Source organism: Octopus sinensis, linkage group LG10 (genome assembly GCF_006345805.1).
Source record: "Octopus sinensis linkage group LG10, ASM634580v1, whole genome shotgun sequence".
In the NCBI taxonomy this organism is placed as follows: domain Eukaryota; kingdom Metazoa; phylum Mollusca; class Cephalopoda; order Octopoda; family Octopodidae; genus Octopus; species Octopus sinensis.
The window spans coordinates 86,771,509-86,794,839 of record NC_043006.1 but is presented as its reverse complement, the minus strand read 5'-3'; the positions used below and the strand labels follow the sequence as shown (position 1 = coordinate 86,794,839).

Genomic DNA, 23,331 nt, shown 5'->3' with positions numbered 1-23,331 from the left:
ATGTGTGTGTGTGTGTGTGTCTGTGAATGCATGAATGTGTGTGTAGAAGGCAGACAGAAAATTAACGGTCAGGAGGTGAAAGGACTGTGTCTGTGTGTTCGAATGTGTCAACTTAAGAGGGAGTGGGCAGAAAGAGCCCACAATAGTAATGACAAGAGACAAGGGTACTACTGGAATTGGTAGTAGTTCTTACCAATTATGAGAAAGTCTTATAAACTAAAGGGATGAGATATCACAAATTAATTTTGTAGGAAATCCAGGGGTTATCTATATTAGACTTCATTGGTATGAGTGAAAGGTATGCTTTTTCCAGTGTAAGCATCTGAAAGATCTCTCGACAATCGAGTTTATTACTTGGCCTCGGGCAAACAGAATATGAAAGAGTTCGGAATTACAGAGGGCAGATTTTTCTGCCCTTATCAAACGGTAAGGACACCGATAATATTGACCATTCCAACTTAAAAGTTGAATTTGCGTTCTTCAAACGCCAGACTAATTTGCTTAGACCCGTGGTGTGCTGTTTACTCTTATCTCGGAACATGGAAAAATGATTTGAGACTCTTGTGGCTAATTTAGAGGAGGTTGCGCCAATATAGAAGTAGACATCGGATCCAGTAGAAATTTTGCACTGGTAAGTGGTGTTTCTAATTTTGGAGTTATTTGATAAGAACCTTAATCTATTGGGATTAGTTTCCGATACTAATACAGCGTTCTTATTTCTATGATGGGTGTAAAAATTACTGCTGGATTTGGGCACGATACTATTCATCCTATTTAAGGCAATATCACCTGCACATTCCCTGTTTCTGGGAATGCTGTGATTGTTACTGTCCGTAAAACTACTGTTGTTAAGAATGCTGCTACTATTATTGTTGAGACCACCTCCGTTAATGTCCAGGCCAGTGCTCTTATCCTTATTACTATTGCTAACGCCAATGCTGGTATGAAGGCTGCTAATATCTGTGCTATTTCTATTATTATTATTATTACTATATGTTACGTTGGAATTTGACAGGGCGGTGTCTCTGCTCATGGGTGATGAGACCTTATTTAGCAGCTTATTGTTATGGGAGGCAATTATCTGTGAGAGATTTTTAGTATTTGAGAAGTTCCTGGATTTTCCTGAAGAGAAAGCTGCATAATGGACTCCTTATTCATTCGGAATTAGGGATTTTGCAGACTTCGAAACATATGTTGAAAATAAAATAAAGGAATTTTGTTAAATCTTCGTTCAGCTCCATTCTTTCCTATACTTATTATATATATATATATATATATATATATATATATATAAAGAGGTGACTCCAGGTCATCAGCATCACTCAGGTCATCACAGATTTTGCATAAGACACATGCCTGCTCAAAAAATTTCACATTTTTCCATAATATTTCTAGCCCCAAATAGGGCTAGAAATGTCCTCTTCATTGCTCTCTTGGCTGAGAGATCCTAGTCTTGCAGGCCCATAGGTACTTGTGACATGTAAAAGCATCTGTGCTGGTGCCATGTAAAACCACCCATGCTAGTGCCATATAGAAGTGCCTGTGCCAGTATCACATAAAAGCACTTAATACACTCTGTAAAGCGGTTGGTGTTAGGAAGAGCATCCAGCCATAGAAACCATGTCAAAACAGACTAATGGAACCCAGGCAGCTCTTCAGCTGGCCAGCTTCTTTCAAACCATCCAGCCCATGCCAGCATGGAGAACAGACATTAAATGATGATGATGATATGCATGTGTGTGTGAGATTGTGAATATCATTGAGTTTATTTGTGTATTTGTGCGTGTATATTTTGTATGTAATTTGTGTCCATCTAGTTATATGGATTCATTGCATAAATCTGCTGAGGTACATAAGTAGACTTCTCTTTGTTGGCTATGTTCCATAATTACAATATGTCTGGAATGGAGTATTGTTTTATTGATTATAATGAAGTTTTTTGCTTATGAATTTTTATATATATATATATATATATATATATATATATATATATATATATATATGTATATATATATATATATATATTATATTTCTGTAAAGTTATAGTTGTTTGTTTGAAGAATCAAAAATCTCTTCTTAATATCATTCTTGTGCAATCATGTCTCTTTATAAACTTAGTCATAACTTATTATGGTTTTAGAGTTGTTGTTCTTTGATACAAGTGGTTGTTTCAGTGACACAAGTGGCTGTTTCAAAATATTACTTTCTCTAGATTGCTTTAATTGCTTACTAATCTTAGAAGTGCAGGCTGAGCTTATACTTCTAAGTACAAGCTGTTTTTGTTTGTCTTCATTAACGATAACCTTAACAGCAATTTGTGATTCATTGCTATTGAAATATTTTGAAAATGATATTGATAAATGAAACCTAAATATGCTGAGTAATACACTGTTGAAACAAATGTAGAAAATAAGATGCAATTCATAATATGTACTTTACAAATTTAATAAAACTAATCAGAGTGAACCACCACTGTAGAATTCACTGGTGGATATTGACTGAGTTATTAGAACATCATAGAAAGTGTTTTAAATAATAATTATGAAATTATTGTATACAGTGCTCAGGTGCACCACAACATAGACACTTTCAGATCTAATACCACTTTTGTGGTATTAGATCTGATATTTTATATTCTGAGTTCAAATCACATCAAGATCAACCTTGACTTCCATTCTTTTGGAGTTAATAAAAAAAATAAAAAAACAAAGTAACAATCCAGTATGATGGAATGACTTGACTGTAAAACTGAGATACTGAATGCATTTTTGTATTTGTTCCAGCTTTTGTATTCTGAGTTCAAGGCTTTACTTGTTGCTAAGCATTATTTTTCATGCAGTTTAACTCTTTAGCATTCAGGTTACTGTGTCAAATGTAATGCTTGTTTATTCCCATCATTTTGAATTAATCATGCATTATCTTGTAGATTTCAATAATGTTATTGTTAATTTTCAAAATGACATTATAGAGCATACATGGGAAGCTGAATCTGGCCAGTTTGAACATAAAACAAGGTAGAATATTTAGACCAGATATAGCCTGTTTAAATGCTAAAGGGTCAACACCACCATCTGGCTCTTTGAGTGTGTTTAACAGTTCCTATTCTGTTGCAAACATTCTGCTTCGAGATACCTCCCTCTCTCTCTCTCTCTCTCTCTCTCTCTCTCTCTCTCTCTCTTTCCTCTACTAGCCCTAGAGGTCCTATAAAGTGTCATGAGTATTGTCTTCCCACCTGATTATAAGATAATAATTTGATCACATCCTTTCACATAAGTTTGAATATGAATACCGTTTATCCCATGTTGAGTAGTAAACCTAATCTATCATCTAATTTAACACAACCACTTAGCCATTGAATACTTTCAGTGGCATTGAGTCTGTTGCAAACATTTGGACCAGGTTTCCAGTCCAAGAACAGCACCATATCTTCACATACTTACTTTTATTGCGATAATAATCAACATCAACCTTGATACTTAGAGGAACTGCACTTATCCAGGGTGACAAGAATTGGTGGAATTGTTAACCGACATTTGTGATGCTACTGATCCAAAACTGTATCAGCATTAGCTGATACAGTCTAACATCACTTTTCTGTGGACAATACTGGTGGTGTAAAGAGGTAGGATTTGCGTGCATGAGCAACTACTAGTCTATCACAAAAAAAAGAAAATGATTCCTTGCCTAAAACTGCATCTTGTAGAAGAATTTTCTAAGTGCGGTTCCATTTCCCTTTCCTTCCACCAGTAATGATGGTTTCTCTTTTTTTTCACTAAATTATAAAATAGAATATAACAGTTCTGCAATTTTGCTTCAACACTATAACTTTACACCACTTTAAGTACAAGTAACAGTTAGTGGAGCAGAATTTGCTTCAGGTATGATTAATCAAAAACATTTGATCACAAAGTATCTATATTGGAATGTATTGGTTAATTATTGAGAATTCCTTATATAGATATTAGCATTCATATGCAAAAAGAAATAATAACTGATTTTCTCATATATGTTTTAATATCATATATCTTTGATAACAAGGTCACTCTTTTGAGAAGATCAAGCAGTTGATTAAACTAACTCCAGAACTTCACAGGTAATTTATTTTAATGTCACAGGCATGCCAGTTTGGTAAGTTGCTTTTGGTCTAGTCTGGTGCATGGTACCTTGGGCAAGTGTCTTCTACTATAGCCATGGGCCTACCAAAGCTTTGTGAGTGGATTTCATTGACAAAAACTGAAAGAAATTCATCATACATATCAAAACAAACAGAAAAATTAAAGGTCCTTCCTGAGGCATAGGCTCTTAAAGCCAGTTTCCTGGATTCATTGGTATTTATATTCCCCACCCTGGATGAGACACCAGTCCATCTCGGGATTACTCATTTTTACCATCTGAGTGAACTGGAGCAATATGAAATGAGGTGCTTTGCTCAAGAACACAAAGCATCAATTGGTCTAGGAATCAAAATCCCAATCTCATGATTATGAAAGCAACACCCTAACCACTAAGTCACATACCTCCACTATCGTATGTATGAGCGCAAGTGGGAGAAAGAGAGAGAGAGATAGAAAGTGTGTGTTACTGTCTCTTTGTCTTGACATAATGCAATACTTGTAAGTAGAGCCTTTATTTCCGGCCTTCTGAGACATATCCAGCCATGGGGAAATATCACCTTACTTGGAAACAAGTGAGGGTTGGTGACACGAAGGCCATCCAGCTGTGAAAAAGTCATCTCAACAAATTCCATCCAACCCATGCAAGCATGGGTAAGTGGAAATTAAAACAATGAGGATGATGGTGTCTATGATAAGGAGGAATGGAAAATTGACCATACAAGGTTTTAGACTCAGAATGCAAATAAATAAACAAAAAAGAATAGAAATGAAAATAATGAAAAAAGGGAGAATTAATACTACAAGACATTTTGTCTGAGATTTTGCCAACCCTGTTGGTTTTTAACTCGTCCCTTGTAATATAACCGTATTTGAAGGGAGAATATGAGTAACAGCTGGCATAACACTGAATGATTAAACAGATTAAGTCTACCACTTTGAGCTGTCAGTACTTATTACTCATAGTCTAACTTATGTGAATGAATACAATTAAGGGAAAGTCAATTTATAACGGTATTCATACTAATTGATAACCATCTGTATAAGTAGTTTTAATAATTGAGATGTTAAGATCTTTAATAAACTGAAAATTAATTCTGAATATACTAACCTTAGAGATTAAGATGAGTAGGTTTACTGCTGTATCTTTGACGTTGATTGAAGAATCCCAATTACAGCCAGGTTTTCTTAAAAGTAATTAGTGGAAAACTGTCAGTGAGGATTAATTAGCAATAATCATTTTAGTTTTGGTGCCTTTTCATTTTTCATCATTTCTTTAAATTAGCTGGTTTGCACTTAAATCTTCAATAAGGGTCTTAGATTTGTTGTTTGGTTCTTAGATTGGAATTTTGCTATAATATTGTGTGTGTGTGTGTGTAGTCTATGTTATAATATTGTGTGTGAGTGTGTATGTGTGTAAGTATATGTTAGCATATATGAGGGTATTTGCCATCAAACAGATCAATTCAGAAAAGACTGCAGGTATTCCTTATATCACAGCTGAGGTTATTAAGCATGATTAGGATGTAGTGGCATATCCTATGATCACATTGATTGCCATGGTGTGGAATGGTTCATGAAATCCATAAGATTGGTGAAATATCCCATACTGATTACACTATACAAAGGAAAAGATGTTTACTGTAACATTAATGACTTCCATACTATTTCCTTATTTTTTACTATTGGTAAGCTGTTAGCCAGACTTCATTGAACTGTTTGCTGATAAACATACATTTCATCATTTTAACAGAGTTTCAATGTGAAATCATCTCAAGTAAAAGCACTACATATATAATTCTATAGCATTATAGATTGCAAGAGATGAGTATCGGAGAGAGATTTCCCTCTATCAAGTTTTCATTGCTCTATTGAAAGCTTTTGACACAGTGAATAGAAAGGCACTTTGGGAAATGGTAGAAAACTTTGGTTACATACCTTTATCTTAATAATCACTTATAAAAAGACCTACAACACAAATAGTGCTCTGATGGAACTTATCTCTATGAACAATGGTATTAAGTAGAGGTTTATAGCTGTACTAGCTATATTCACTATATACTTTACACTTATAATTGCCTGTGTATTTTAAGATTGCAGGCAAAGTGACTTCTAGATTACTTTGTCTGCTGTTGAACAACCAAACCATCTGATTTGAAGTATTTCAAAGCTAAATAAATTACTAGCTCTTGTTCATAATTTGTAGAACCTTGATGACTGTGACCTTGTGACTCAGAACAAACCATTCAAAAAATAATGGGCCCCTTCTTCAGTGCCTGTACTGATTTTGACAAAAACTAAGAGGTTTACATATATGTGGAACTAAATATACTTGTTCCAAGGACCAAAACCTAGAACATGTTGTAGATTCTTTTGTATATCTTGGCACCTCTGTCACCTGGGATGGACCCCTAGAGTCCAAGATTAACTGCAGGCCTTTAATTGTGTATGGGACACTTGAAAAATGAATCTAGTCAGACAGGGACTTAAAACTTTTGACCACCTTTTATATTTATGATGTTTGTCATCACATCCTTTTTATATTCATTTGTAACATGGGTGCCATATCAATGGGACATTAAAATACTCAAAACATTTTTGCTAGAAATGTTTAAAGTATATGCTAAATACCTGTTGAAAATGTTTCACACCTGACATAAAAGTACTAGAAAGGGCAAGCTATCTCCATATAGAAGCTCACCTTTTCAAGTATCATAAGAAATGGATTGGTCATGATGACATCAAGCTTCTTGGTGCTTTCAAATTGCTGAAGTAATTGCTTTATAGTGAATCAGCTTTTTGAAAGCAACCCCAGTTCAAACCAAATCAGAGATTGTATATCATAAAAGACAACCTTAAGTTTTTGAACATTAGCACTGTAAATTAGGAACATCTTACATAAAATACAAATTAATGGCAAGTTGAGACCATGAAAACAACCTGCAGCTTCATAAAAAACAGATTGGCCACCAAATGACATTGTTTATATGATATTTTGTTTATATTCAAGATGTACATCAAAACAAGGGAGCATATATGCTCATCCACACAGGCACACAAACACACACACATACATGTATATTCATATAGACATATATGTACATGTGTGTGTATGTGTCATCATCATTTTAATGTCAACCTGTGTGGGTCACACAGAATTCTCAGAGGCAGATTTTCTATGACCAGATGCCCTTCTTGTCACCAACCTTCACTTCTTTCAAAACAAGGTAATATTTCCCACTGGCCTGACACATTTTCATGAAAGAGTGGAAACAAACACCATAATTTGCATGATGGTGTCACTCGTTTGCAATTACCATGAAATGTTAAGACAAGGAAACACAAATACACAGGCACATGAGCACACACACACATGCACATGCAAGCATTTGTGCATGTATTCTTATACACATTTATATACAATTGGCTTGTTTCAGTTTCCATTTACCAAATGAATGATGGAAGTACTTAAGTTTGTAAATCCTACATATCTGTGACTGAAACCAATGGAATAGTAAATGCAAGATGAGATGAAATTTGTCAATAAAATGTCTGGTGTCAACTTGAATAAAACTGATCAGATGTGAACTATTATTTATCATTTGAATTTATATGACATCAATATTAACCAGTATTACAATACAAGTATTATACTTATTTTATCAGGTACTGCATGAATTACGTTGTGTCTTCATTCTGGTGGCAACATAATATGGCCAAAGCATAGAAGTTGTTATTGTTGCTGCCACAACCACTGCAGTTGTTGTTTAGCCTAGGTCATCTCTGATTGTAGTGAATGGTGATTATGCTATTGCCATTCATTCATTTTTGAAGCAGTAGAAAGTGATACGTCTGCTATGTCGTGTGATCATACAGAAACTCACTCATTGGCTTGCTATGTATATGGTGTACAGATTCTTTCAAGTTTGATGAAAATTAACCAGAGATCTGACCCAAATGTTTGCCACAGACAGGCTCTGCTAGCAGCACCCAGAGTGCTGATGTTGGGGTTTAAACTAGGTGAGGAATTGAGTCTATCCCCCAACTAAATCCTGGCAGATTTGAACTTAGAATGTTAAGTACCAGAACAAGGTCCTGAGAAAATCACTAGAGCATTGAATATCCCAACACATGCTCTAGTAATTTGCCCATGCTCTAGCTCTTGGCTAGTACCTTTTATAGACTCCAGAATAACAAAAGGATAAGCTGGCTTCAGTGAGACACAAACTTAGAATTCACGATGCTCCAACAACTCTGCCAACCAGCTGCCTACTTGATGTTGTAAGTCAAGAAATTTTAATAAATTAAAATTAATTACTACCTTTCAATAATAAGAACAGTCGTTATCTAAATGATTAATTCTCATCAGAAAAGGCTGGGGTAGGTAACTCCAGAATGCATGTTGTACTGTTCTGTGTCAGATCCATTCACTTTCTATAAATCCAGTTGGTATTGAAAATCTTTGAGTTGTTGATAAAATGTCATTAAAAGCAACTGAAAAATCTATCTTCGATTTTAAAGTGTCAGTAGAGTATGCCTTTTGTCTCCTCTTTGTCTCTTTTTAAATATTAATCTCAGAATCACATTATTTCCAATATGTGTGTGTATGTGTACAAATAATAATCTGTGTGTATATATATATATATATATATTCACTTACTGACATATTTATATTTGTCATATAGATTTTCTTATCTACTCAGCAACCATATTCAGAAATATCATATGCTCACATATTCACACACAACCATGCAACATGTCGATATAAGTTTTTCTCTATTACAGATAAGATGTAATATTTTTTAATATTCTCCACCATCTTTACCCTTACACCATGTAGAAAAGCATCAGTTTTTGACATTGATGGCACTCACTGCTTAAAATATCACAGATTTTTCTCACCAACCCATATGAGCTTGGAAAAAAGAAGCAAAATAATATTATATGCATCATACATATATACATACATGCATACATATATACATACATACACATTTGTATGTATGTACACACACACACACACACATTTTTATATATATATATATATTTATATATGTATTTATATATATATATTGGAAGGTTTGGAGATGATGTACAGGTATTATATATTAGAAGAAATATATTTCTTCTAATATATATATAGATATATATATATATATATATATATGAAAGATTTTATAAATATCCGTATACAAGTGAACATTGTATACTCCATCTTCAATCTTGATAATATTTTCTTTTTATACTGTTAAGTGGCTGTTCATATTTTTCCTTATGACATATTCCCTATTTTCTTTCCACCTTTGATTTTCACTATTTTCGATGGTGAATCGATCAGTTAATTGAAACATTAACTTGAAATATTGCTGGTATTTTTGGTATTTGCTTCATGGATGTTTCAGTGGTTGATATAAAGCTGCAATAATGCTGAGATTTCCACTTTTAAGTAGATAAAGTTATCCTTGGTCATCAAAATAGTAAAAATTAACATAAGAAGAGTTTTCTTTTATTCCTTTTTCTTTTATTTGTTTCAGTCATTTGACTGTGGCCATGCTGGAGCACTGCCTTTTAGTTGAGCAAATCGACCCCAGGACTTATTCTTTGTAAGCCTAGTACTTACCCTATTGGTCTCTCCTGCTGAACCACTAAGTGACAGGGACGTAAACACACCAGCATCGGTTGTCAAGCGATGTTGGGGGGACAAACACAGACACAAACATATACATACACACACACACACACACACACACACACATATATATATATATATATATATATATATGACAGGCCTCTTTCAGTTTCCGTCTACCAAATCCACTCACAAGGCTTTGGTTGGCCCAAGGCTATAGTAGAAGACACTTGCCCAAGGTGCTACGCAGTAGGACTGAACACAGAACCATGTGGTTAGTAAGCAAGCTACTTACCACACAGCCACTCCTGCGCCTGTTATGAATTATTTTAAAGCAATATATATTATAGTTGTGTATATCTTAAGGGTGGTTTTCTCTTTACTTTCATCTTCTATTATTAAGAGAGCTTCTTTGTGTGGACTTAACCTCCTAACTAACAGCCAAATATTCTTGAAATCACACCCAACCATATGGAAAAGGGAAAGATCATACTATATGACATACTTCTACAATATTTCTAAAGAGACGAAGGTGGTGAGCTGGCACAATTGTTAGCACACCGAGCATAATGCTTAGGGGCATGCTGTCCATCTTCATGTGTTGAGTTCAAATTCCACCAAGATTGTCTTTACCTTTTACCCTTTGGTGGTGGGCATCAATAAAACAAGTACCATTTGAGTACTGGGGTTGATGTAATTGACTTACTCCTCTCCTGAAATTGCTGGCCTTGTGTCTAAATTTGAAACCAATATTTCTAAAGAGATGGGAGGGTTATGGCTGGAGTGCCTTTGTTCATAGATCTTCTTGATCAGGTATGGTCTAGTGTTAAGCAACAACAAATGATATCAGCAAAGGGAAGATAATGACAATAGTAGGTTGTTGCCTATTTTCGTTGCTGAATTGGCTAACATCTACCAGGAAAGGAATGTGACTACTACAAATACTGACTAGAAAAACACAAAACCAAGTGCAAATATATTAACACAATATTTTTGATGTAAGTGAACAGGGTTCAAAATATAGTGTCTGCAGGTTATTTCCTGGATTAAAGAGGAGACTGGAACTCCCTTGGCACCTAAGCTTGTCAGTCAAGATTGACCATATATCTGTACCTATTTGTACAGGTCTGGGAAAAGATTTTCTGTGCAAAACCAGCAGTTACCCATGCATCCCTGTGATCCATCTACATACTAAGTATTTTCTAAAGGAAGGGCTTTTTCTTAAAAGTTCATATGCAGGCCTTGTCATCAGAGTGTGAAGGGCTAGTAAAGGTACTGCAATATATTTCCCCTAATTCTCTTATACCTCTTCCAATCCATCACCCAGGATTGAAACTTGATTTATTGATCCTGGAAGGATGAAGGGAAAGGTGACCTCTGTTGGATTTGAACTTGCAACACAGCAAGTCAGAACAAAAGAAGAAAGGACACTTTTTATCTTATGAATCAACCAATATACAATCTTGGCAAGTTATGACATTCAATACAGTTGATGAATGAGAGGATGAAAGTTTGGTAAAGAAAATAAACTGCAATTGTACTGCAGGTATTCATATAAATAACCTGGATTTCAAATAACAAAATTGGCCATTTACGATTCATTGACCGACATATGACAAAAACAATCCTGGAGATATTCTTTTATTCTTTGGCTTGTTTCAGTCATTTGATTGCAGCTATGCTGGAGCACTGCCTTATAGGGTTTTAGTTGAGGAAATTGATCCTAGGACTTATTCTTTGAGAGCCTAGTTCTTATTCTGTGGGTTTCTTTTGCCAAACCTTTAAGTTATGGGGCCATAAACACACCAGCATCGATTTTCAAATGATGGTAAGGAATCAAGCACAGACACATAAATACATACATATATGTACACATACGAAAGGCTCCTTTCAGTTTCCATCTCCCAAATCCACTCACAAGGCTTTGGTCAACCTGAAGCTATAGTAGAAGACACTTGCCTGTGGTGCCATGCAGTAGGACTGAACCCAGAACCATGTGGTTGAGAAGCAAGCTTCTTTCCACACAACCATGCCTGCAGCTATGTCAGTTCTTCTCCTGTACCTCTTGTAACACTATTACAATAGTTTCTGCTCTGTGTAACTGTAAACTGGGTTCTAACTCATCTCTGGCCCACCCACTCTATGTGACTCTTCTTTTTCACTTATACATTTTGTGTATCATCTCTTGGGTGTAAGACATAATCTGACATCTGTTTCAACACCACCACCTGAACCTTGATTATCTTTAATCAAGTCTACTTTGTTGCAAGCATTTGAGTCATTTTCCCAGTTTGAGAAGGACTTCTTCTCTTACTCCCACCGATCTTGAAGATCTCAAAGTGATCAAGGGTGCTGCTTCCCTACCACCACCACCACTACTCTTCCCACTGACTAATCTGTAAAAATATTACACAAAACATTTTTTGCCTTGTCTTTCAAATTCTCTCCTTGCTTGAGGCATAAGAATACCTTAACATGATCATTTAGTTTGTTAGAAATAACAATCAATTTTCTCTTAAAATACTGCCTCACATCGTTAAAATTGGGAGGGAATACAGGATAATATGATCCTATATATTTTATACTTTATATTCAGTAGACTTCAGTAGGTGTGGTTTTTGCCCTTCTTTACGTCGGCTGTCACACCACTACCATCATCAACAACATTTTAACTTCCTCTTTTCCTTGCCTGATAATTTGTTGAGGATTGATTTTCTATGGCTGGTTGCTTTTCTCTTCACCAACTTTCACCTGTTTCCAATTTTGTATTTCATCCTTCCATCCTAGATAAAATATAGCAACAGTCAAGTACTGGGGTCATTTTAATTGATTCACCTCCTAGCCACAAATTTCAAGCCTTGTGGGCATTTATATTTGGATTTTATTATTATTTTTTTTTTGTTTTTTGTTTTTTTTAAATATTAAATCATATAATAATCTGAGTTTTCACCTCTGATGATCTCAGTCAACCTGTCAGCAAAACTAAGAATAATTTCAGGTTCATGGATGAATGAGTTATGTTGGAAAAGTTATCAAAATATCAAAAAGTGTAACAAATTGTTAAAAATAAGTCAAGTGTGAACAATTATTTTTTTTTTAAATGTAGACTTTAAATATAACAACAAAAATAAATGCTAACAAACTTCTGTGTGACTGCAGTATGAAGATGGAGTTGCTATAGTATTTATATATAATGCAATTGTTACCAATAGAACACTTAATTTTGCTTCCTTCAATTCATATCTTGGTGCAAGGAATAAGTAGCAGCCATGTGGAAATATTTCCAGTTAGAGACTGCCATCTGTTGGCCAGGGACATTGTTCTCAGAATTGTTAGTGTTAGAAAAAAAACCCTTGCAGTACTTGTTCTGGCTTTTTATACTCAAGTTCAGATCACTCTTGCACAGCTGTATTTTTCACTGTCCCCGCCATCAAACCCAAGGTTGATAAAATAATGCATCATTCTTCCTTTCAAACTTGTTTGCCTTGTGCCTAAATTAGAAACATTCTATTAACAATCTAGTGACAGAAATTATGCATCTTCTCAATATTGGCATCCTGGCCATGATGGTATCCTAAAAAATATTGGCTTCAAATTTTGGCACAAGGTCAGCAGTTTCCAGGGAGTGAGTAAGTCAATTGCATCAACCTCAATATTCAACTGGTACTTGTTTTATTTGCCCAAAAAAGATGAAATGCAAAGTCAACCCCAGCAGCATTTGAACTCAGAACTTAAAGACAGATGAAATACCACTAAGCATTTTGTCCCACATGCTAACAAGTCTGCCAACTTGCTGCCTTAATCCTTAAAAATATTGGTTCCAAATTTTGACATAAAGTCACTAATTTGGGGAGAGGGAGAATAGTTAATTACATCAACCCCAGTATTCAACTAGTACTTATTTTGTCAACTCTGGAATGAAAGGCAAAGTCGACCTCATCAGAATTTGAACTCAGAACATGAACAATATACTATTAACCAATGGACAAAATGCTGCTTAGAATTTTTTTCCCAGCATGCCAAAGACTCTGCCAATTCACTACCTTAATCTTTTAGAAGTATTTAAAAACAAAAAACAGCTGAAGATATAGCTATAAAAGCCTTATAATAAACAGCTTTCCTAAAATGTCATACAATGATTTTAAACACTGAGTCTATACATATGTTGTACTGGAAAGAGATTTTTATTGTCATTTTTATTGCCATATTTGGAGGTTCACAGATGTGTTGTTATTAGTTACTGTTTTGGTTGTGCATTATATCATAATGAACAGATGCAGATGTAACTATATTTTTATTATAATGTTTATCAAACAGAACAATTGAATATAAACTTCTAATAACTGCTGTTAGAGAATGTAGGAGATTAGAACTGAACCTAGCAATGACAAATTAGGCTTGAGATTCCAGGAAGCATTGGCTTGCAAATATAAAGACAAATTCTTTTAATTTCTAACTGGATTTAGTAAGGAAAAATAAGCATTGCTTGACAAGAGGTGAGTATGTGTATTCTTCATAGCTCTCTCTCAAACTTCTGGCATTATTCTTGATGCAGAAATGCTTTTAATACTGAGAAAAGCACGCAGACCTCAAGGACATTTGATAATGTTCCATCTTATGGCATAATATCTCTGTTAGTTGATTGGTTAATAATCAGGGCACATTGCAAGATCAGAACATGATCCATGTGTGTTCCAAACTAGCAAATGAAATATGTTAGGTTTGATTCCTGATCTTACTCTAGTTATATAAACAGATTTAATTTGTTATCTGGTTTAAAAACATCACCTTCTGGCACCAGAGGCACCTTTAGTGGAATCCACTCTGCTATAAGGTATCCAAACCAGAATTTGAGGATACATTTCTTCTTTCATTGCACCTGTCTTGGAAGCCCTGTAAAGGATTATGGGTACTGTCTTCCCTCTTGGGAACAAAGAAATGATTGACTAAAAAGTGACAAAATTATTCAATGAAATATTCTTCCATAATTATAACTCTCAGTGAGAAGTAGGTTGTTCCTATTTATCTCTAGATTCAATACAACTGTTTAACCCACACATATAAGATCATGAAGTCAACACCAGAGTGTCTGGTATAGCATATTCATATATTCAAAATAATTCTTATTTTACCCATGCCAACATGGAAGGTGAACAGTAAACGATGATGATGATGATGATGGTGATGATGGCATCATAAAAATACAAAATCTATTTATCATTAAAAGTATATCATTTATCATCTTTTTCATTTTATCTAGTTTCAGCTCACGAGCTGTGGCCATGCTGGGGCACCGCCATTCGGTGTTGCTACATGATTTTACTTCACAAATGCTTTTTAGCAATTGACATTTGGTGCATGAGAGAGTTTGATGCAGCTGCCCTCATCTGCACCTCCTGCCAATGTGTACAGCAATGCTAAAAGATGTTAATTTTTTATATATACTACATTATTTTATGGAAAAAATTAATACATATTTACATCATTGCAATACATTGCATTTTAACATAAACCTTAAACATTTTAAAAGAATGTAAACATATCATTGTGTAGCACCTTAGGCAAGTATTTTTTGCTGTGGATACCTTGTGAGTAGACATCAGTAAGCAAAAATTGCATGTAAGTATTTTTTGTGGATGTCTTTGTTTGTATGTATGTGAGTTTATGTATGTGTGTATGTATATGTGTATGTGTGTGTTCATTTGTGTGTGTGTGAGTGTTTGTTTGTTCAAGTTTATGTCTCTGTTTATGTTTACTAATGTCTCAGGTTGTATCCCTTCAAGTAAAATTACACAGCATAGCAATTCAATAAATACAGATCAATGAAACAAATATAAGAGTGATACATGTACTGGGGGTTAATATGATTGACTAAAATCCTTGAGAGTAGTGCTCCAGGAAGCCTGCAACCAGATAGCTGAAATATGTGAAAACCTAACAAAATATTCTGTAACTTTCAATATATCAATGGAAAACTCTGGTGTGATGTAAAGTGTTAATTAACTTTATACAAAAGCAATGACTCCTTAAACTTCTTCCAAGAATTCATTATTATAGCTATCATGATTTCACAATTCTGTGTCTTTTGCAGAGCTGTATTATTAACATATACTTTATTATTTATACAAACATATATATATATATCATACATAGGTATATATGTATGTATATGTATATATTATAAAGGATATATATATATGTATATGCATATATTATAAAGGATATATATATATATATATATATATATATATATATATATTATATATATATATATATTATATATATATATATATATCATATGTTGTATAAAGTGATTTATCATTATAATATATGAAAGTCATCACAAGCAAATTTCATACTTTAATTCTTCAATTGTTTCTTCTTAGGGAGCTAGTATTCTGAATATGTTACAAGAATTCTTGGGAAAGGAACGTTTCAGGAAAAGGGTATGTAATTACCTGAAAAAATTTCCATATTTAAATGCAGAAACTAAGGATTTATGGGAAATGCTCTCATCGGTAAGTCCCACATCTTTTATTTATTTTTATTTTTATTATTATTGGAAATGCTCTTTCTCTTCAGCTAAAAGAATTAAATGTTGATTCAAATTGGTTGAATAAAATTTAGATAAGACTTGATCTTGAAAGTCCAGGTAGGAAAAATTTGTACCAGTGACTAATAAAAAATTGCTAGTTTTGTGTTTTGCAGTGAAAGAATGTTTCAGACAACTCTGAGAAAATTGGATTATTACTAAGTTTTATTGAATGAGTTTTTTCTCTTTTAGATTATTTTCCAAATATGAATCCTTTAGACTGTATGGATGTCCACTTCAACCCCTGGGATAGACAAAATGTCAGTCTTTTGGACAGTGATTTATATTTTGGGGAAAGATTTTTCCTGTGTTTACATGTAATAATTCAATATACTTCTTCTTACTGGAGAAGTTGGAAGAGGGGCTAAAAATAAAGGAAATAGCTCTGATATGCTTCCACCAACTAAAAACAAAAAAAAAGAAAACCAATTTTCAAATACACAAAGCAAAAATTGATTTTGAAAAATGATAAATTAAAAAAAGAATAAAATGGGAAAATGGCAATACACAATCAGTTACATGTAAAATCAGATAGTCACAATTTGATACCCAGAAATATAAGTAAAAGCACTAACAGCAACAAGGTTGCAATCTTGTATATTAACAAAAATACTTAACTTTTCCTTTGCTAGCATTACAAAACAAAGAGAGGTTTTAAACATAGGTGAAACCCATTTAACAGTAGAATAATATTTAGCAGAAAAAAGTGCTTTTTTGACCTAAGAATTTGCTTGAGAATATGAAAGGAGGAAGGTGAGATACATCTGCTTCAAGAAAACTAGAAGTTTCCATATGTCCTTCAAAAAATAGTTAAAAGACGCCAAAGCGGCCTGATATGTGTTCTGTAAACAGTAGTAGGGTATAAGGAAGTATGTGATTGACAGGGCTGGCTCAAGGTACCAATAACCCAGGCAGTCACCTGGGGCGCCATATGCTAAGGTAGGTGTGACAAAGACAAGGAAATTTCCATGACCTTCACCTTGGACACGCTGAAGTTCAGCTTGCCCAGGGTGCCAGCAGCCCTAGGGCCAGCCCTTGTGATTGGTGTTTAAACTGAGTATGAAACAAGAAACCAGGTTTAACTTAAACATGGATAAATGTAACACATATATCACAAGGACTTTGGTGGCAACAGTGACCCTTGGCTTGTTGCTACTTTTGTAACACTGTATGGTTAGGTAGCGAAAGTGGTGAATGTGGAAGTGACATAAAATGGTATATAGGTCTGTAGGAACTCCTGGAATGTGCAGGTCTTGATATCTCTTAAAGACCATAGGATTATTCTGGAGATGTTCCCCATTTTCACTGCAGAGAGAGAGAGAGAAAGTCAATAATACTGCTGCACAGAGCAGAAACACCACTTGTTACACCTGTAAAAGACCTGTTTAAGGGTTTAATATGTTCAGAGGACCTAGAAAGGCAGAGAGAGGAAGTGGACAACAGTTTGTGTCAGAAGCTGGTATTTCCAGAACAAGACCAGTCAGAGAAAAGTCACTTCATTCTCAGAGCCAAAACCATAGAAACCTTTTCCCAGGCTCCAATCATAACACTACCCTATCATATTGCAATGCTGGAAAGGTGATGAAGGATTTTTTTGGTATTCTGAGGAAAAAATAAACTATGATATTCAGTCTGTTCATCTTATAACTGTAGCACTGTTATGTTAACTCAGGTCAGCCCAGATGCAATAGATATAAAGAGACACCTTCAGACACCTGTAAACACATATACATGCACATTAATACTAGATTTGATATTTTCAACTAAAACTCTTCAAGGTAATACTCCAGTATGGACCCAGTCCAATATTAAAAAACTAATAAAAGAATAAAAGAGTAACATAAGAAGATACAAAACAGTTTTCTCATGCAGTTTATAGAATGTACACTGTTAACAGAGCTTCTCTTTCAGGATTCTCATATCCTGAATTCTCCACAAAATTAACTAAGAATTGAGAATTCCTAGGATTGTATTCTATTTCACAAGAATTTCTGATTGTATTATTTAAAAACTAATTACAAATTGCAAGTCCATCTTCAAGTGCTCAGGTGCTTCAATAAGCAGTCTTATATGCCATTTAAAGATTACTCACAAAGAAATTTTCTCAGAAACTACAATTAAAATAGAAAAATCTCCTTCAAAAAGAATTGATCAACAAAAATCTCTTCTTTATTGAAATACAGACTAACTCTGCAGAAGAAATAGTATCCAAATTAATTGCAACTGATAAACTTTCCATGAAGGCAATAATTAAAAATGCTTTCTTTGTAAAGCTATTACAGAAAAAATTTTGCTTTTTCCAAAAAGTGGCTCATTTAATGCAGATGATTCAGTAACAATAGTACTGATGAATAATTGTGATTCATAGAATAAATAAAGAAAGGACTTTGGATAATTCTGCATTTCTTTATATTAAGTGCATAGCTTTGTGTAATTGTAGAAATTTGAATGTAAATGTACACTAATCTGGTAAATTCTGGAATTTAGAAATGATCAGAATTTATGAAACTTTACCTGCCGAAAAAGAAAAATATAGTGAACGTTTAGAAAAAAAAAACTTTTTGAATTCAACTTTGATTTGCAAAAAAGAATAGTTTCAGTTATAACTGATGGAACAAGTGTAATGGTTGAATTTGGTTAAAATAATAATTGTGAGCACCATGACTCTACTTGCAGTGTTCTTTACAAGATGTGAATCAAATAGTGATGAAGCTAATTCAACAAATGACCCTTGCAGTGTTGATGATGAGTTTGAACATACAGTTGAAGATGATGAAATCAATAATATCAATCTGTATCAAATTGGATTCAGTGAAATAGTTTCTACGACAAGACTTTTCCACAGAAGAAAATTCAAGCATTGACGATGTCATTAAAAAAATTAAAACAATTGTCAGTTAATTTCATAGTTCAACAACAAAGAAACGAGATATTTCAGACAAATATGTTAAAGAGGAGCATAGTCATGAATAGTAATTAATGAATTACTAAAGATAGAATGGTTTATTTTCAGTGATAGAATGATTCTTGTTATTTAAAAGTTGTATTGCAAATGCTACGATTGAAATGTTGCATCTTCTCAACCTTACAGTCAATGAATTTAATGCCGTTCATGTAGTCGTATCAGATTGGAACCTATTAAAATTGGAGTTGAGAAATTAGGTGGAAAGAATACAATCTTGATCTCTGTAAAACACATATTTGCTTTCATTTTGGAATTGAATCAACAGAATATGTCAATATTCCTGTTGCTCAATGAATGCATCCAGAAAATAATTTATCAAAAAAAGGAATAAAATTCTGAATGAATTAATGAATTGTTTAAATAATCCTCTTTTAATTTTTGGATGTATTTGACTAATTTCTAATTTTGCCATCAGAAATTTCACTACAAAACATCACAAAGAAACAGTATGAATATTCATCTCTTTCTTGGAAGAATCCCTGAATCTAAATCCATGAAGCACCCATTCTGTCAAAAAAAGTGTCCCTACAACAAGGATTAAATGTTTCATTAATGAAGTTGTTGAAAAAAATCAAATGACATTCATTAATTTTTTTACATGGAAAAAGACAAAATCAAAGAGATGAAAGGATTTGAAAAACGGGACATAGAACTGTTAACTTACTGAAACTGTTCTTTGCCGTCAGTAATATTCTTTCAAGTTCTGTCAAAATACAGATGTTGTTCACTGCAGAGAACTCTTAGTAACAAAATTACCATCAAGTTTGAGTGACAACACACCACAAACATCATCATCATCGTTTAACGTCCGCTTTCCATGCTAGCATGGGTTGGACGGTTCAACTGGGGTCTGGGGAGCCCGAAGGCTGCACCAGGCCAGTCAGATCTGGCAGTGTTTCTACAGCTGGATGCCCTTCCTAACGCCAACCACTCCGAGAGTGTAGTGGGTGATTTTATGTGCCACCGACACAGGTGCCAGACAAGGCTGGCGAACGGCCACGCTCGGATGGTGTTTTTATGTGCCACCAACACAGGTGCCAGACGAGGCTGGCAGACGGCCACGCTCGGATGGTGTTTTTATGTGCCACCGACACAGGTGCCAGACGAGGCTGGCAGACGGCCACGCTCGGATGGTGTTTTTATGTGCCACCAACACAGGTGCCAGACGAGGCTGGCAGACGGCCACGCTCGAATGGTGTTTTTATGTGCCACCGACACAGGTGCCAGACGGCCACGCTCGGATGGTGTTTTTATGTGCCACCGACACAGGTGCCAGACGAGGCTGGCAGACGGCCACGCTCGGACGGTGTTTGTTACGTGCCCACAGCACGGAGGCCAGTCGATGCGGTACTGGCTACGGTCCCGTTCGGATGGTTTTCTTATGTGCCACCGGCACTGGTACCACAAGGATACAAATTCCATTGATGTTCATCTATTTTGATTTGGTTTGACTTGATTCGATTTGACTTTGATTTGATTTGCCTCAACAGGTCTTCTCAAGTGTCACAAGCAGGAAGGTATGCACAGGCGGACTGACTACGTCCCAGGTAGGGGCCACGGGTCCCAGGTAGGGTCTTCTCACGCACAGCATACTTCCATAGGTCTCGGTCTCTGGTCATTTCCATGGTGAGACCTAATGTTCGAAACAACCTGACTGAAATAGTTTTAATATTCAAGAAAAGCATTTTGTGTGTGTGTGTGTGTATTTTGTAATTTTTACCATTTTGTATACAAGTAAACACACATAGTTTTTAGTGGCCTATTCTTGATAAGGCAGGAATTTTTGTTTTATACTTCTGATTTTCTGGAAATGACAAAGTTATTGGAAATTGCAAAGCTCTAATTGTCACACTTGCAATCTGTCTGATGGCAAACGCTTTCATAATCTATATCATCATCATCATCATTATCATTGCCCTTTTAATGTCCAATATTTCATGCATGCATGGGTAAAACAAAATTTGTTGAAACAGATTTTCTATGGTTAGACAAACTTCTTATCACCATCCCACAACACACAGGCTTCATCTGACAAGTTCCACTCACAAGGAATTGATTATGAGAACATTAAATAAGCTATATCACATTGTCTTGGTGTCCTATAAATAGGACACCAAATATTTCCATTTTTACTTGAAGTAAAGGAGTTTTAATCATTATTTGTTTTCATTTTAACCTATTTTCAATCATCTGTAAAAATTTGAAAGTAATATTCAGAAATCTAAGTACTCTGGGACTTAATGGGTTAACCTGGAGTACATTGGAAGACAATACCCACGTGGTACAATTAGACCAAACTGGAACTAAATGATTGTAAAGTGGGTTTCTTACCACTTGGCTATTGTTGACTATTTTGACACAAAGAGATGTTAGTTAGTCAGTTAGTTAATATTTTGGCTCAAAAAGCAAAAAGCAAGGCCATGTAGGGGGACATGGAGTTATGTACAGGGTGGTGTTCATGCAAAGAGTTCAGGCCATTTGTGGTCAAGAGAGACTTTGAACCGAGCGGTCGAGATGAGGGGTATTAGATTGTGTGCCATGGATTGGGAATTCAAACACTTTGTAATCTGTTTCATTGCATATAATTGCAATAAATATTCTAATTATCTGGAATTTGAGAAATAGTTATTAATTCCTGTGGAAACATTAGTCATGGTACATATATTTCTCATTATAACAAAGGACTAAATATAAGCTAATAAATTTCCTGTGATTGATTATGTAACTCATTGATCTGATACTTATTTTGGTTTGATTCCTACCTTAAGTTGTCTCTGTTCCATGTCTTAGATCTAGAGTAGAATTGGTTCACATTAGAATTAATTTGATGGGTATTAGCTTCACATCTGAATAGATATGTGATAGATTTGTTATAAGTAGATCTGAGATTGTTGTTTTTGATCTTTGGGGAGATCTGAGTGAGATTTTTTTATATCTACTTCACCTGGCAACAAACCAAATAAGATTTTTCTTGTTACAAACCTGGTGACTAATATCATCTATATTTGGATCGTTGGCTTGGGTAACCAAGTCAGAAAATAGTCTATAATTGATTTGACTTCAACTTAGGCTGGATGATTCTTTATTGTAGGAAAACCAACTGGATACCAGACATGCTTAAATCAGGCGAAATATTTAATATACCCCTGTTTCACATTGCCACCAGGTTTTTGGGTGTCTTCAGCTAAGTTTGCTCTGTTCAAAGCTTTTGAAGTGCATCTCCATGAAGTGCAACATCCATGTTTTTCCCTATGAACAATATTTGGGCTGGGCATCAACTGGGTCCCATCTCACTATTCTGTAAGTACTTGTATTGTTGGTCAGAGTACTGCATCTCCTTCTCTAAGTAGCTTATATTAAACAAATATCAAGTGTTGACCACCTACCTTATAACTTTGTTCAGTTGGTGAAATTTGATATCAAATTATGTACTCTATTTGTAACTTATTGACATTGCATATCAGTTTAATATTTTGGTTTTACAAATACATGTTCTGGGCACAGCAAAGGTATCAAATAAATGAAGGATATGATATAATTTTTATATTCTTTTTTTTTAGCTAATAAATTCACTTTGATATTATTTTAATATTTAGTTTTTTTTATTTTGCAGGATTTACCTGATAAAAACAATACACAGGTGAGATTTGTTTTTTTTTTCTTTTAATTTGTGTTTCATTTTTTAATCTTTGTATCTGCTTCTAAATGAATATATATATATATATATATATATATATATATATATAAAGTAAATAGATTAAAATTTTCAATAAAAATATATCTTGTATTTGGCAAGAAACTGGAGGAGGAGGAGGAGGAGGTCAGTGAGGACTTGACTAAAGATAAAAATGTCCATCTTCAGTCTCGTGCACAGAAAAACCTGCTCTTGCTTCTTCTTAGCCAAAAAAAAAGTGATAAGATAAGTTTCACAATCGCATCAACAAGTAGCTGTCAACAAGTACACACAACAACTACTGTTCTACAAAACAAAAACCAGAATGCATGCTGAATGGATTCTTCTTTACTTCATGCT

The 23,331-nt window shown here is 34.5% G+C and overlaps 1 protein-coding gene across 1 annotated transcript in view; it reads left to right on the top strand.

Annotated features, from left to right (window-relative positions):
- Nucleotides 1-23,331, top strand: part of LOC115216696 (endoplasmic reticulum aminopeptidase 1) — a 1,296,444-nt gene that overhangs the window by 989,813 nt on the left and 283,300 nt on the right. The window contains exons 9-10 of the mRNA XM_029786223.2: nt 16,128-16,259; nt 22,912-22,938. Coding sequence (XP_029642083.1) covers nt 16,128-16,259; nt 22,912-22,938 — 159 coding nt within the window. The remainder of the gene's footprint in view (nt 1-16,127; nt 16,260-22,911; nt 22,939-23,331) is intronic.